General features: G+C 45.0%; 1 protein-coding gene across 6 annotated transcripts in view; it reads right to left on the bottom strand.

Annotated features, from left to right (window-relative positions):
- KLHL13 (kelch like family member 13) overlaps positions 1-17,260 on the bottom strand; it is a 91,714-nt gene that overhangs the window by 39,375 nt on the left and 35,079 nt on the right. For all 6 annotated transcript variants that reach the window (XR_006391227.1, XM_044305720.1, XM_044305718.1 and 3 more), the window contains 2 exons: positions 5,041-5,182; positions 2,148-2,280 (listed from right to left, as the gene is read on the bottom strand). Coding sequence is in view for 5 of the 6 variants with exons in the window: in XM_044305720.1 (XP_044161655.1) it covers positions 2,148-2,280; positions 5,041-5,182 (275 nt within the window). In the remaining variant the exon portion in view is untranslated. The remainder of the gene's footprint in view (positions 1-2,147; positions 2,281-5,040; positions 5,183-17,260) is intronic.

The raw sequence follows: 17,260 nt of genomic DNA on the forward strand, positions 1-17,260 counted from the left end.
GCGCTGTCTGTGTCCGGCCGGCCGCTCTTCCTACTGGTAAGTGACAGGTCTGTGCTATAAGCAATGCGCCGCACGGACCTTTCACTTACCAGTAAGAGGAGCGACCGGCCGGCCACAGACAGCGCAGGTAAGTATAATGCTTCTAAAATTGCTAAGTAACCATGGCAGCCAGAACTGCAGTAGCGTCCTGGCTGCCATGGTAACCGATCGGAGCCCCAGCGATTAATCTGGGACTCCGATCGGAACTCTCCGCTGCCACCAATGATGGGGGAGAGGTGTGTGTTAGAATATACTGTCGGATCTGAGTTTTCACAATGTGAAAACTCAGATCTGAAAAAGCTGTTATGCAGACTGATCCGTTCTGAACAGATGCAAGCGTTTGCATTATAGGTGCGGATCAGTCTGTGCAGATACCAGACGGATCCGCACCGAACGCAAGTGTGAAAGTAGCCTAATATAGAGCAACCAAAATTCATATGTACCCTAAAATAGTACCAACAAAACTGCCACCTTATTCCGTAGTTTCCAAAATGGGGTTATTTTTTGAAGTTTCTACTCTAGGGGCGCATGTGACATGGCCCTCCAAAAACCATATGGCGTTCCTTTCCTTCTGCACCCTGCCATGTGCCCGTACAGCAGTTTACGATCACAAATGGGGTGTTTCTGTAATCTACAGAATCAGGGTAATAAATATTGCCAGTATGGCACCAGTTAATGTGGTATTTAGTGTTAGGTTCCAGTCTTACTGAGATCACCTTAACATTTAGCAGACAGGCCCAAATAATTTTGTACAAAATGATTTGCCAAGCATCTCAAATTTATTAGCGAAGCATCTGCACCAGAATACTTTCAATGATTTTGGTATTATTGTACGTTATCTGGTTTGCAGAGTGCTGTTACGTTATCTGGTTTGCCATGGCAATGCGCACTGGATGTGCTGACTGACCCCCAATTTTTCTTTATAATAAATATTGAGTTTTGTTTGGCTGTTAACCCTTGCTTTGTTTCGGGAAAAATGGAATAAAATGGAAAATCTGCCAAAAAAGTGAAACTCTGAAATGTCATCTACATTTTCCTTTAATTCTTGTGGAACACCTAACAGGGTTAACAAAGTTTGTAAAATGAGTTTTAAATACATTGAAGCGTGTAGTTTCTAAAATTGGGTCATTTTTGGGTGGTTTCTATTATGCAAGGCTCACAAAGGGATTCAGACCTAAACTGGTCCTTAAAAAGTGGGGTTTGGAGAATTTCAGAAAAAAAAAATGTCAAGATTTGCTTCTAAAGTCCCCCCCCCAAAAAAAAAAACTGGCATTCACAAAATGATCTAAACATGAAGTAGACATATAGTGAATGTAAAGTAATAACTCTTTTTGGAGGTATTATTGTCTATTATAAAAGTAGAGAAATTGAAATGTGGAAATTTGCAAATTTTTTTACATTTTGGGTAATTTTTTTTTTTTTATAAATAAAAATGAAAAATGTTTTACTCAATTTTACCACTGTCATGAAGTACAATATGTGATGAGAAAACAATCTCAGAATGGCCTGGATAAGTAAAAGCATTATTACCACATAAAGTGATTAGCAGATTTGCTAAAACTGGCCTGGTCCTGAACGTAAAAACTAGCTTGGTCTTGAAGGGGTTAAAGAGGACCTGTAATCTCCCAACATATCTGTTTTAGCAACTACTTGCATCACCCATGAAATAATTCTGGGCCATCTATGACTATGAAGTGCCATTGGCTTATTATTTATTCTAGAAGATGAGAACGAATTACTAGCAGTCTGCAATGGTCAAAATCAAGGATCAAGGTGCAGAGAGGGCAGCAGTTGCAGAGAGAGCAGAGCATCTAGGTGCAACGGCAACACCCCCGTTGCTCATTTGCATATACTAAAAACATTTTTCTCAGTATTGCGGGCAAATATGAACATGGAACCAACACAGATGCCTTAAGCTGCCAAGCGCACATGTAACAGGTCAGCCAGTGTCAGGTACAGAACTGCTGACAGATGCCCTTTAACTGCTAGTTCGGTTTTATAATAACAAAAGGTACAGCAAGAGACCTCAAAAAGAGTTACTGCTCTATAGCCTGTATAATTTAGATTTGTTATTAGCCATCGCCTGATGGTACATCATGATATATCACCTGTAAACATGGCTTTGAAGTAATCACTTGACGATGCCATCATAGCTCGGTGAACTGGAAAGATTTCATCCCCATCACCTGGTACTAATGTAACATCACAAAGCAATCCTTCTATTCGTAACTGGTCAAATCCCTATAACAAAAGGAGAAGAGAAATAGAGCAAAAAAATAAATGTGTGAATAGCTATCAAAATCAATACACCTTTACTATACAAGGAATTAGTGCTCGTCCCCTTGCTTAGGTCGACAGATCAAGCAATCAAAAAAAATAAACGGTTATAGAAAACTTCAAGAACGTTTTATCCAACACCAAATGTAGATCAATCTACAAAAGATAGATATACAGACATTCTGACTTACCGTCTGCTATGTAATGGATCATCTCTGCTAGAAGAAACTGTTTAGGAGTCTCTACTGAGCATACAATGGTGTTCTGACTTTTGAGTCGAACTGCCCTGAGTATCGACTGTAAATTCACACGCAGCAGATTTGCTGCAGAAATTTCTGCTACTGAAAATCAGAGTCCTGCATGCGTGACAGTCTGGCCAAAAGCATTTATTCCGGAAAGCGTCTGGATCCCTGTCGGATCCCATTAAAGCCAATAGGGATCCGGCGGTTTGCGGCAGTATCTGGTTATGCCAATATGGTTAACTCCGCTAGGCTCTTCCTCTGCCAGAACAGTCTGCACTGGTCTCTAGAATGTACATGCACAATCATTGAACTGTATGGGGGCCAATGTACTTTAAAGGAGTATTTGCATCTTGGACATTGGAGGCATATAGCTAGGATATGCTCCCAGTGTCCGAAAGGTGCAGGTCCCACCTCTACACTTAGAATGGAGCCTACAAAGTGCCAGAGAGTGCACCGAACATGTTCAGCCGCCCTCAATTCATTTCTATGGGATCAACAAACATAATTTTACTGCAATTATCTGCTGATCGGTCATTTTAATCCTGCCTGTAATTATATCACCTCTGTGTATAGAGAAGACAGGATCCACCATTTATAATAGGTGATTGTTAGAGCTCATCTATTCTTTTCTTCTACAATGACCTCTGCACATGTCACAGAGCATGCCTAGAAGACTCTCCCATAGAAGTCAATGAGGTCCCCTCCTGACCATTGTGTCTATGCCCCAAGGGGCTGCCATAAAGCAGTTTTCTAAATGCTGTTAAAAGGGAATCTGTCACCAACATTTGGCCTATGCTGCTACCATGCTGCTGTGCAGCCAGACTTCTTTTAAAGCATACCTTTGGTATTCCTTTGTGGATTTTTGATCTCCAGAAAACAATGTTCATTGTAAATGCAGATTAAGCCTTCCCAGTGATGATACCAGCGGCGCTGTGCATGTGCAGCAAGTATAGTGGGGCAGGTGCTCTTATTATATACTGTGACGAGTAGGCCATGGCAGAGACCGAAGAGAGGACATCAGCAGGGGAGGCGTCAGTGACGCCACAGGCATTTAGCAGCGCACAGGGGTGGTACTGGGCTCTGTGAGAGGGCAGGCTTGCGCTCTTAGAAAGTTTGGGAACACCCTGCCTGGCACTTTGCACCCTAATCTGCATACAGAATAAAAGTAGTTTTCTGGAGATAGAAAATCCACAACTAGCATTACTTAGACCAAATATTGGTGATAGATTCCGTTTAAACACATGTCCGGCAAGATGCCGGCCCCCATACACAAATTTGCAATCAGAAAATAAAAACAGATTATAAAAAAAAAAAAGATGTGCTTCTACCCGATTTTAACTGGGAAATAAAAGTTTTGGCGACACATTTCTTTTAGGTACAAAATAGAAAATACAGTGTCAATTGGCCCGGGTGCAGGCCCTTTTTACAGTTCAGTCTGTGGAGGCTGCTGGCTATGAAAACTATCTTACAATTGTATATGCAAAGTATATGTGACAATACCACGTATCATGTTTTCCTTTATTGTTATTTAGTTTTTTTTTTGTTTATTGTGTACTGCTCAACATGTATAAAATGCTTGAAAATCAATAAAAAGACAATGTTAGGAAAAAAAAAAAAAAACTGTGCAATTCACTGGTGCAAAGCGGCCAATGATCGCATGCAATCAACCGACCACACTATATGCAGGGTTTCAGCCAGCAACAGGCAAAGGTTCACGACATGTCAGGTCACCTTTTTGGCACACAAGTTTTAAAATGCTGGTTGGCCGAAATGGTCAACTTTTATCTTGCGTGCTCGAAGGGCAGAATCCTCTGACGCGTGGAACCACTTAAGCAAAGCCATTATGCACTTCATCAATTCAAAAGGCCACAATGGCAAATACTTCTCTCTCTCGCAAACAGACAAATCCAGAATAGATGAAATGTCACAAGTTGCCGCCATGACTCGATGTCCCAATTTCACAGGAAGCCTATGAGGCATAGCTGAAACCACGTTTAAGGACTTATGCGTCATGTGTCTAATTTTAGTTTTAGCAATTAAATTTAAGTATGCACAGGAAAAATTATTTCTTTATTTTACTAAATAATGTTAACATTTCTGATTTATTAACTTCCCCAGGGGCCATATTACAGACACACATGTCCTTCCTGCATATGAAAGTATAGCAGTATGTGTGTGTGCTTTATGGCAGGTGTAATAAAGGGGTTAACTGGTAGAGAAATGTCAGCCTATTGCAGCCTCCAGGAATAAAATGGAGTACAGCCCCTCCCCAGAGACCAAGGAGTGACGCTGTGATGGAGCCTTATGGTGCAGAGTGCTACCATCCTGACCAGGGTAGGTCTCCAGGAGTACAACAGAGCCCTCTCATGGCAATGAGAGGACTCTGCTCATCACGTCCCAGTCTACATAAAGCAGGCAGGTGAGCTGCAGAAAACAGGAAGAGTCAGCCAATTGTGCTTTTTCATTATAGGTGAACATTTACCTGTAACACCACTGAACTATGAGTATTGCTGGTGAAGAAGCGAGTGGTGCCCGTCTTTGAAGACTGGAGATGAGCAGACACACCCATATCGGTGCTCCCAAGAGAGACTTTCAAGTGAGGGTCCTCCTCCTCCACCAAAGATCTGAAATAAAATTGTAACCACACTAAATCGTTTAGGTCAAAATAACGGAACATTAAGCTACAGATACACAGGCACACAAATTATTTGGGTAGAATTGGGGTGAGGGGTGTTAGTAGCTTTAGTTAACCAACGACAATATGAATAAACATGAGGAGGGAGAAAACACAACTGTCCAGGTACGTACCGTAGCAAGTGAAAAATAAAAGGGTACTTAGTCACGACAAAAGTAAGGAGGTCACATAAGGCTCCATTCACACGCCCGCAACCTGTTTTGCGGATACAAGGAGCCACGGATCCGCAAAACACGGAAAGCGGCAATGAGCGTTCCGCATTTTGCGGACCGCACATTGCCGACACTAATAGAATATGCCTGTTCTTGTCCGCAATTGCGGACAAGAATAGTATATGTTCTATTTTTTTGCGGAAGTGCAGATCCGCAAATGTGGATAGCACATTCCGGCCCCATTGAAAATGAATGGGTCTACACCCGTTCCGCAAAATTGCGGAACGGATGCGGATCCATTTTGCGGATGTGTGAATGGACCCTAACTTAGTTTTAACGTACATGAACATACGACTACTGGATCTTCATTCACATAGTATGTCAAACACTAACACAACTATTTATGCCCACAGATTTAATATTTCCTTCTGACAGCAATGAACCAGAAGACCCAGATTCCTCTTGTAAAGCATGGCTGTGTAAATGCCATGACTGGGGAAGCTTCGCTGTTTTACTGTACCAGAGGCGAGACTACAGGTACCTATATACAAAGAGCAAAGCGAGATAAACCCACCGACTTCAATGGGATCAGCAATCTTAGGTGTATGGTGATGTGCCAATTATCCCTCAACAACCTTAAAGGGGTTCTCCGGGAATTAAGAATGAAAATACTTAAATTACTTCATTATAAACATATTCTTAAATACCTTTCATTAGTTATAATAGTTCGTTTTGTCCGGGGAGCAATCATTAGAAGAAAATGGCCGCCATCCTACTAGTCCACGCAAAACCTGTCCTAATCACACAGGAGGACAAGTTCAAGAGCTGCACCATCTTCCTCTCTTACTTGTCAGGGATTATTATCCTGAATACAGTTTAATATAATCTTCAGATGAATCTGTAGGAATAGAGTTCATGGGGAGACATGAAGTATAGAGAGGATAGTGGGGGTGTAGATAATGAGCAGCAGCTCTTGTATGCAGTCTCCATTACATGTCCTGTCCTTCACGTCTCCTCAATCTCCATTCCTACAGAGATTCAGCTGAAGATCTTATCAGCTGTATTCAGGATCATAATCCCTGACAAGCAGAGCAGAGGATGAGGCAGCTCTTTACCTCAGTGTTGTGAAGTAACTTGTCCTCCTGTGTGATAAGGACAGGTTTTTGAGTGCTAATAGGATGGCAGACATTTTATTTCCCCTAAGGATTGCTCCCTAGACAAAATGAACTATTATAGCCAATATAGCTTTTTTTAAATTCCCAATAGGAGACTTTACAATCTGATCACTTTTATAAAGCGCTGGTGTACCTTATATTCAAAAGCATTATAGCCCATCATTGCATGCTTGGGGGCCATTGACACCCCGCAATTGTGTTAGCAGAGGGCTGATGGGGACAGAGGGAGCCCCAAATGTACATGAGGCCCAATATTCGTCCCACCTGTAGGAACAGGCTAAATATCAATATCACAAGGATGAAATCGGAATAGTGTTTCATTGAAATGGCGATTAGGAAGCTTTCACAGCAGCGTTTGTGATTTCCGTTCTGCTCCAGATTCGGCACATAGCTGAAACGAACAGAGCCAAAGAGATCCCATCGACTATAATGGCATCCTATTGCTTTCTGTCCAGGAGACAACACTTTCTGGGCGAGTGGGCATAGAAAAAAAAAAAAAAAAAAAAAAAAAAAAAAAAAAGATCCTGCACACAGGACTTTTCCCTCCACTGTTTTTGACTAAATCGGTGATGGAAGTTCTGAACGGAGCCTCCAACTCAGATGTGAACATGCCCTTAAACTAATTAATTCAATTAATAGCCAAACTCAAAAGGGCTCATGCACACAACAGTGTGCTGCCCGTTCCGTGCGGCGGCCGCAGACAGATCCAGACCCATTCAACTTGAATGGGTCTGTGATCTGTCCACACCGCAAAAAAAGTAGTGCTTCCGTTCCGTATCTCCCGGATTGCGGACCCATTGAAGTGAATGGGTCCTCGATCCAGGATACACACGGCCCATGCATTGCGGAACCGCCGTATGAGGGCCGCAATACGGCCACGCACACATTCGTTTGCATGAGCCCTAAGGGAAATAGCTGGCCGCGTGTTCAACCAACTGCTGTTGGAGGTGTATGGGGCACCTTATCTGTGAGGAATAGGTGAGGATTTGGGCTCATGCACACAACCGTATGTATTTTGCAGTCCGCCAAAAGAGGATCCTCAAAAAAAAAACGGATGACGTCTGTGTGCTTTCAGTATTTTTCAGAATCGAACAGCTGGCCTCTGATAGAGCAGTGCTATTTTTGTCCATTATGCAGACAATAATAGGACATGTTCAATTTTTTTTTGCAGAACAGACATAAGGAAATGGAATGCACACCGAGTAACTTCCTTTTTTTTGCAGAACCATTGAACCTAGAGATATGCCCCTATTGTCTGAGATGAGAAAACCCCTTTAAAAGATCAGCCAAAAGTGGACTTCAAAACAGGACAATGACCCAAATATATGATGCATTCACCTAAAAATGGCTGATGAAATAGAAATGGAGAGTTGTTAAATAGCAAAGTCAAAGCCCAGTCAAGATTAGGATTTGAAACACACAAGCAGCCCTCAAACATTGGACATCCAAAATAAAATTCTCAAATGGAGAACTGGGAAACAATCTTCTAGTTAATGCCAGAGACTGTCAGACAGTTTCACGAAATATTTGCTGGAGGTTAATTCTAACATAAGAGGCAATACCAGGAAATATTTATTACCTTTCCATAAATCTGTCTAATAAATTACTACAAGGTAAGTTTATTAATGCGTTTTTTTCCATTACATCAGCTTTCTTCATTTACTGTTTGCATGAAGATCAAATATTGGCATTTTCACAAATGGCACACACACTGGCCATGTGATCCAGAAAACCCATCTGATGGATGTGATAGCCACAAGAAAATCTACCTTCCAGGACAGGAGTCGGAGTGAAATCTCCCGCAAGGGCTCAAAAGGGAGAAGCCTGGAGCGCCGAGAGGACTATATTCAGATCCCAAGGCGGTAAAGGAGGACGGTACGGAGGGACCGTATGCGCTACTCCCTGAAGGAATGTTTTTATGGGCCCCAGGGGGGGCCAGAGGACACTGGAAAAAGATAGAAAGCGCCAACACCTGACCCTTTAAGGAACAAAGGGCTAAACCAAGGTCCAACCCTGATTGTAGAAAATTATAGGACCGTGGGAAGAGAAAAACGAAGGGGGGGGGGGGGGGATGTTCCAGCTTTCACAGAAGCCCAGGAACGACCTCCAGATCCAGTAATAGATCCTGGACGATCCTGAATCATAGTGTGGATGACGTCCGCCGAAAACCCCCTTCGCGTCAGAATGGCGGTTTCATTAGCCACGCCGTCAAAAAAAAGAGACCTTAAATGCTGATGGAAGACCGGACCCTGCAAAAGAAGGTAGTCTGAGTGGCAGTGACCAAGGAACGTCTCCTAGAAGGAGAACGAGGTCGACGTACCACGCGCAACAGGGCTAATCCGGAGCGACTAGGATTGTCGGAATGTCCTCCATCCTGATCTTCCATAGAACCCTGGGTAGGAGGGGGAAAGGGGGACACACAAAGGAGGAAAAAAAACTGCCAAGGGGAGATCAGGGCGTCCACGCCGCAAGCTTCCGGATCTCTTGCTCGGGAATTTAAAGTGGGAAGTTTTTCGATGGAGTCTCGAGGCCATCAAGTCTACATCCGGGCGACCCCAACGTAGACAGATCGCCTCGAACACTTCCGGGTGCAGGGACCACTCGCCTGGATCGATTGTCGTCCTGCTGAGGAAGCCTGCAGTCCAGTTCTCCACACCCGGGATGTAGATTGCTGAAGTTGCCGGTACGTGGGCCTCCGCCAACTGCAAGATCTTGGCAGATTCCTGCATCGCCACAGAGCTGCACGTTCCCTCCTGGTGGTTGATGTACGCCACCACCGTGGCGTTGTCCGATTAAACTGTGACCGGGCGACCCCTTAGGAGATGGGTCCAGTGCCGGAGGAATAGAAAAATCGCCCTGAGCTCCAGGACATTGATCGGGAGCTTGGACTCTGACCGAGACCATGTGAGTTGGGCTGTCCTGGGAGGGAAAACTCCTGCCCAACCTTGCAGACTGGCGTCGGTGGTAACAACCGTCCAGGACATTGGAAGGAAGGACTTTCCCAGAATTGGAACTGACAGCCAACAACAGAGGGACAACCTCACCTTAGGAGAGAGGCGGAAGGGACAGTCCAGACTCTTGGACAATTTGTCCCAGGAGGATAGGATTGCTCTCTGCAACGTGCGAGTGTGGAACTGGGCAAAGGGAATCGCCTCCAAACAGGCGACCATCTTCCCTAACACCTTCATGCAGAGGCAAATCAATAGGAGCCTGCAGTGGAGAAGAAATCACACGAAGCTGTGTAAGGCAAACCTGTGCCACTTCCGTGTCCAGAAGCATGCCCAGAAACACAAGTTGTCTGGAGGAAGTCAGATGATTTCTGAAAATTGACCAGCCACCTGAAGCATGCAAGGGCTTCCAGCATGATTTCCACGATGCTTGACGCTTGAGCGAAAGAGGGAGCCTTGATGAGTATGTCGTCCAGATAAGGCTGTGCCATGTTCTTCTCAACAACACAGGGGAGAAGGAGGCAGTCCCTCCCTCCCCCCTGTACTGCTGCTGCCACCAATGGGCTGATAGCAGGGAGGAGGAAGGGGGGGAGGGGCTGTGGCCACTGCACCACCAATGAATATCGTTTAGGCTTAATACAAAAGCAGGCTGCGGGTGCCGGACATATCCCATACCCGGCACCCAGCCTCTATGTCTGCACGCTGCGATCCGCCGCTTTTCACCCCCCAGGTGCGGCTGAATCTGGTTGCCCGCAAGGGAATTTTGCCTGACACATAGAGCAGTCATAATGGACAGCTATTGGCAGCTTAGGGAGAGCACCTGTGCGCTCAGACATGATGATTAAGGGTACTTTCACACTTGCGGCAGGACGGATCCGACAGGCTGTTCACCCTGTCGGATCAGTCCTTCCGCTTTATCGCCGTGCCGCCGCTCCGTCCCCATTGACTATAATTGGAATGGGGCAGAGCTCCGGCGCAGTACGGCAGTTCGCGGTGAGAGGCCGCCGGACATGCAGGACTTTTAGTCCGGTGGCCTTTCGCCGCGCACTGCCGTGCTGCGCCGGAGCTCCGCCCCTGTCCCCATTATAGCGGCGAAATAGCAGAAGGATAATATATGTGCCAATGGCAGCATTAGTCTCCTCCTGCCAGCCCTGTCTGCTGGGGAAATCTTGCGCTTGAGCCGTCCCGTTCAGTATTCGGCGCAGGCAAGGAAGGAGACTCGCTGGCTGCCGGCTTCCTCACTGCACCTGCGCTGAATACTGAAGGGGACGGCTAATTAGCATATAATAAAAATTATAATGCAAGCATATTTAAAAGTGAAGTGTGGTGACAGAAACCCTTTAAAAAAAAAAATATAAAACTTGTTCTGCAAAAATAAAAAATAAGCTATTGAAACTGAAAAGTAAAAAAGTTATGGTGGTGTAGAAAGCAGAGTAACACCCCAAGACCTCATGCACTGCATCAGATCTGCATTTTGTGATCACATGCAGACCCATTAATTGCTATGGGGCTGCAAAAAAATGTGGACAACACAGGGAAGTCATCTGTGTGGCTGTATGTCCGTCCTGCCATTTTTTTTTTACATGTCCTATATAGTTGTCCATTTTGCAGACAGGAATAGGCATTGCTACAACAGGGCGGAACAAGAAAGTTTGGTACACACACAGCCAGTACCAGTGTTTTGCGGATTGCAAAACACATACAGTCGTGTGCATGAGGACTAAATGAAGTACTAAATGTATTAAACATTGTCCAGCATCTGCTAAATTTCACTCGAATTACAGCAAAACTGACTTAAAAAAATTTCCCTCATGATAAATGTCCCCCAATAGATTTTAATTAAATTCTAGAAGGACGCAGAAGAACGGAGTATTCCCATCTCCCCTCATGTCGAGCCGAATGCTTAACTTATACCAAAGGCAGAAGGGCAAAGTTCAGGCCCACGGTTCAACAATTTACCAAAATGTAATACAGAGCGGTCAGACACTAGATATTACACTGCAGCATTTCATGGACTTGTCTTGCAAAAACTTGTGTCAAACCAGAAAGAAGGGGTTCAGGAAGCACTCACTTCCTTAACCCATTGAGATATTCACGATAAGTATGTTTTGAGAAAACAAGGTGTAGCTGAAGGGCACCAATTGGGGGGGTCAAAAAACATCATACTACATATACACCATGAATTATGTATACACACACATTCCAGACATACAGTATGGGGCAGCACGGTGGCTCAGTGGTTAGCACTGGTGCCTAGCAGGGCTGGGGTACTAGGTTCGAATCCGACCAAGGACAACATCTGCATGGAGTTTGTATGTTCTCCTCGTGTTTGTGTGGGTTTCCTCCGGGTACTCCGGTTTCTTCCCACACTCCAAAGACATATTGATAGGGACCTTAGATTGTGAGCCCCAGTTGGATGCTAAGGTCTGTAAAGCGCTGCGGAATATTGTAGCGCTATATAAGTGCAGAAAATGAATAAGTAAATACAGTATGTGCCAGCTTCATCAATACCAGGACACTACAAGCCTTTACTAAATGTTCTGATCTGGCAGCTGTGATTGAAGACACACCAGGTCGGACAGAAACCAGCAAAAGGTCATACACAAAATATACCCGCAGTAAACAGCACGAAGACTCTTCTCTTGGCCTGCAGACGAGTGGCATGCTGGAGCAGCTTGTAGACTGAGGACCATGGAGATGAAGCCGGATTGTGCATTGAGCCTTATGGACTCAATGGTATACAGAGCTCTATATAAAATATTTAGCAATTGATTTTTCCAACAGCAAAGCCAGGTCTGTACAGTGTGCAAATATTAAGCCGGCTATAACTCATTTCATTTTTCCTCATGGACAGTGATGAAGCTCTGCAAAATAATGAACGTTCCATAGAGAGCTAGATAAATATGCCTTATAACAATATTATCCCCTGTCCTGTGATAAAGGTCTGATGGACTGGGGTCTGACCTCTGGGGCCCCCGCAGACCATGTGATTTAGGCCTGTGTTCCCCTATTTCAATGGAGTGGCACTACAACTCCAATCTACTCTATGGTACTGCCCGACATAACGAGTCCAAGAGATCTGCTACCTCCATCAGCCCCTCATAGCAGAATGGGGTGGCAGTGTGTCTGCCACCGTCCCCATTCAAATACGGAAACACAAGCCCCCTTCCTGTGATCTTCGGGGATCCCAGCAGTCAGACCCTTGCTGATCAAACACTTACAGTCTATCCTGTGGATAAGGGACAATCCCTTTAAGGACAACTTGTCCATTGAGGTACATCAAACTGCAAACCCAGTGGATATAAGGGTAAGGGCTCGTGCTGACAAATTAAAAATAAAATTAAAAATTCAGTTTTGTCTTTTTACAGGTCCGTATTTGGAACCATTCTGTGCCCAGTATGTTTTTTTTTACAGGTCCGTATTTGGAACTATTCTGTGCCTGTATGTCCGTTCCGCAAAAAAGGTAGAACATGTCCTATTCTCGTCAGTTTAAAAAAAGGCATTGTTACAAATGGATCTGCAATGAGAAAAAAAAAAAAAAAAAAAAAAAAAAAAAGCTAAAACACGGATGTCATCCATTTTGTTTTTTTGCAGATCCGCGTCTTGCGGACCACAAAATACATAGTCGTCTGCATAAGCCCGAAACACGAGAAGACAGGTCGGGTGACTACATGTTATCAGAGTTTCTAAGCGCCCCAAAGATTTACATGAACACAACATAGAGGTGCACTGCATTAAGGAGGCCAGACATCCTGAGCGGCCATCAGCTGAACACTTACACTCATCTGACTCGCAGGCAATAAGAACCATAAGGCCTGGTTCACATTTCCATGTCACAGATGTGGGCGAGCCACATTTTCCACAGGCAGCACATGTACCCATTGATTTTAATGTGTTTGGTCACACATCAGAGAAATACACCAGTATGGTCTGTAATGAGGACCAAATACTCCCATGGAAGTCTATGGGTCTGCGAAAACCCACTGACAACATAAATGACATGGGACCACTGGCAGGAGATGTATAAATAAATATAACTCACCAGAAAGCGGCAGTACTTTTTAGGCTACTTTCACACTGGTGTTTTGGCTTTCTGTTTGCGAGATCCGTTCAGGGCTCTCACAAGCGGTCCAAAACGGATCAGTTCAGTCCCAATGCATTCTGAATGGAAAAGGATCCGCTCAGAATGCATCAGTTTGCCTCCGTTCAGCCTCCATTCTGCTCTAGAGGCTTGCAGCGTTTTGGTGTCCGTCTGATGACAATGAGCCAAACGGATCCGTCCTGACACACAATGTAAGTCAATAGGGACAGATCCGTTTTCTCTGACAATAGAAAACAGATCCGTCCTCCATTGACTTTCAATGGTGTTCATGACGGATCCGTCTTGGCTATGTTACAGATAATACAAACGGATCGGATCTGAACGGATGCAGACGGTTGTATTATCTAAACGGATCCGCACAAAACACGACTGTGAAGTGTGAAAGTAGCCTAACAGGATCCATAATGGACACAATGGATCCATTCCCCCCCCCCCCCTAGTATCCCATTGACTTATGAGGGGTCCTTTAATTTCTTTTCTCTCCGTTCCTCAGGAAGAATACTGCAGCAGTGTGAACAGACAATTACAGTTCGATCAATGCTTACAAGTACCGTAGAAAACTAAGACAGTTATTGCAGGAGCAGCTGAAAATCAATTACATTACAGAGCTCATTTTTCTAGGGCAGGTTTTATTTTATTTTTTTAAAAGGTGTTCTTTCACAAAAATTATTTAATCACCCATCCGAATATTTTATCACAAGGGTCGAAAAACTGGGGCCCCTGCAATCCTCCTGTTTAACCCTGGTATCTCATACCAGTATATTTGTAAAGGCAGACACCCAGCACTTTACACACACGACTATTACATTTTAGATCAAAGAGCCAAGCGGAAGGTTAGATGCATGGCACTTCCTAAAAAACGTAGAAAAGGTCTGCCGAGTTCATACATGTTTATACGCAGGTATATTCATAAACTCTAGAAACCCCCAAAAAATCTAGTTTTAAGCTGGAAGTTATAAAAAAATAAAAATGTAACAAGAACTTCATTACACACCTTAAAAAGTGAATACACTTCTAAGACCTCTGACGTACTTTTGGTCCGCATCCGATCCGCATTTTATGTGGATTGGAGGAGGACCCATTCATTTCAATGGTTCCGCAAAAAATGCGGACAGAACATCCATTCTGCCGCCCTGCAAAAAAGAAAGAACGTGTTCTATTCTTGTCCGTTTTGTGTACAAGAATAAGCATTGTAACAATGGATCAGCAAAAAAACTAAAAACATGGACGTCATCCGTATTTTTTACGGATTCGGGTTTTGCGGCACACGAAATACAAACGTTCGTGTGAATGCACCCTTGAGCCTATATACACCACCAGGAAATGAAAGAAAGAAGACCTGGAAAACAATGTTCGACAAAGTATAAACTGCCACCAGTGCTTGTTCAATGATCGCACAATGCCCCTTTTATTTAAGGTTCCGCAGCAGGGTACATATTGAGGCGCGGTCACATCAGTACTGGGTGCCATCCCCCTTGCTGTGATACAAGCTGCCACTCTGGCACGGTAACGTCATACAGGTGCTGGATCTTCTCCTGGGGTATTTAATTCCAAGCTCTTGGATCCGTAGTCCAGCCGAGGTGGTTGTTGGCTGACGTGCATGGAAGATCTGTCGCTCCATCCAGTCCCAGACGTTCCTGATGGGGAGAGATCTGACGATTGGCTTGACACCCAGGACACCCTGAAGAGCACGTTGTGTAGCGTGATCTGTGTGTGGACGGTCGTTTTCTTGTTGGAACACCAAGTCTCGAGTCTAAAAAGGCGGTAGGACTGGTTCCACAATGTCCCCTATTCAGGGTCCTCTTCTTGAATACCAGACTGTAATGGGCATTGTAACTGGTGCCACACTATGCATGATGGCAGTAGGAGCTCCCCAGCCCTCCTGTGAGCTCTGATGGGGCCATCGATGGCAGCTGTATTTACTGAAGAAAGCAGGTTCTGCCTTGGTACTAATGATGGCTGCACCAGAGTCTGCAATAATTCACACGCAAACACCTTCACACAACTTTGCATTAAACAGAGATTAATGAAAAAAAATTGCATGAAAGTTAACATAGCTGACTAACACTTAGATTCCCCACACAGAGAAATTTAGCGCTGGCGTTTTTTTTTTTGTACGTGTGAAACCTTCGGCAGTGTTTTTCGCTAGGATTTTATTCCTTCTGCGATTGAGAAGGTACAATTCCTCCAAGCCCCATCTACACTGGGAATGCCTGTGATATTATTACTGATGTCACCGGGCTCCCCAGCGGCGCCCAAATGTGGAAGCGTCCCGAGTGCTGTGTCCATGATAAAAGGTCAGTGTGACAACCTGATCCTGCTAATGGCAGCGCCTCCAAAAGCAGGCAGTGTCAAACTCCCCATGTCACAGGAGGCAGGCATAGGGACTAATCCAGTAGCCTGGCAATTTATGTGGTATGGTCGGGGAGGGGTTAACTGTAAAAATGGAAAATCTCCAAATCTGTTTTGATAACTACGGCCTCCTTCACACACACACAACTGTGCTTTGGCGTGTAAGGCTACTTTCACACCTGCGTTTAGGTGCGGATCCGTCTGGTATCTGCACAGACGGATCCGCACCTATAATGCAGACGATTGTATCTGTTCAGAACGGATCCATTTGCATTACCATGAACAAAAAAATATAGGAAGACCAAGAGTCACCTCTGCTGCGGAGGACAAGTTCATCCGAGTCACCAACCTCAGAAATCGCAGGTTAACAGCAGCTCAGATTAGAGACCAGGTCAATGCCACACAGAGTTCTAGCAGCAGACACATCTCTAGATCAACTGTTAGGAGGAGACTGTGTGAATCAGGCCTTTATGGTAGAATATCTGCTAGGAAACCACTGCTAAGGACAGGCAACAAGCAGAAGAGACTTGTTTGGGCTAAAGAACACAAGGAATGGACATTAGACCAGTGGAAATCTGTGCTTTGGTCTGATGAGTCCAAATTTGAGATCTTTGGTTCCAACCACGTGTCTTTGTGCGATGCAGAAAAGGTGAACGGATGGACTCTACATGCCTGGTTCCCGCCGTGAAGCATGGAGGAGTAGGGTTGGGCGATATACCGGTATCACGATATACCGCGGTATTAAAAAAAACTGCGATATGGCGATATCGCCGTTTCCTAAATACCGCGGTATTTCGTGACGTCATAGAAGCGGTCATGTGCGCTGGCCGCTTCTAAATCCGCGGCCGCCCGCCCCAGCATGAACCGTACGGCACATTTACAGAGTACTTGTACGCTTGCGGCGGCGCCCTTATCCATTCGGCCGGCGTGAGGGAGGGAAGGAATACTGTGACTCGCAATCCCGGCACCCGACCTCTGAGAGGACTCTGTGATCCGCGCAATTAATCCCAGCGCGGTGATCACAGCGTCCTCTCAGAGGTCGGATGCCGGGAATGTTCTTAAGTCCCTGCATCGGTGGCAGTTCCGATCGGAGCCCCAGCAGTGTAATGCTGGGGCTCCGATGGGTTACCATGGCAGCCAGGAAGCTACTGAAGCCCTGGCTGCTATGGTATGTTAGTGAGCAGCATTATACTCACGTGCGCCGTGGCCGCCGGGCGCTCCTTTTTCTCATAGATCTGTGCGGCGCATTGCTAACGCTATAAGCATTAGCAACGCGCC

Source organism: Bufo gargarizans, chromosome 9, assembly GCF_014858855.1.
Source record: "Bufo gargarizans isolate SCDJY-AF-19 chromosome 9, ASM1485885v1, whole genome shotgun sequence".
Lineage (NCBI taxonomy): Eukaryota > Metazoa > Chordata > Amphibia > Anura > Bufonidae > Bufo > Bufo gargarizans.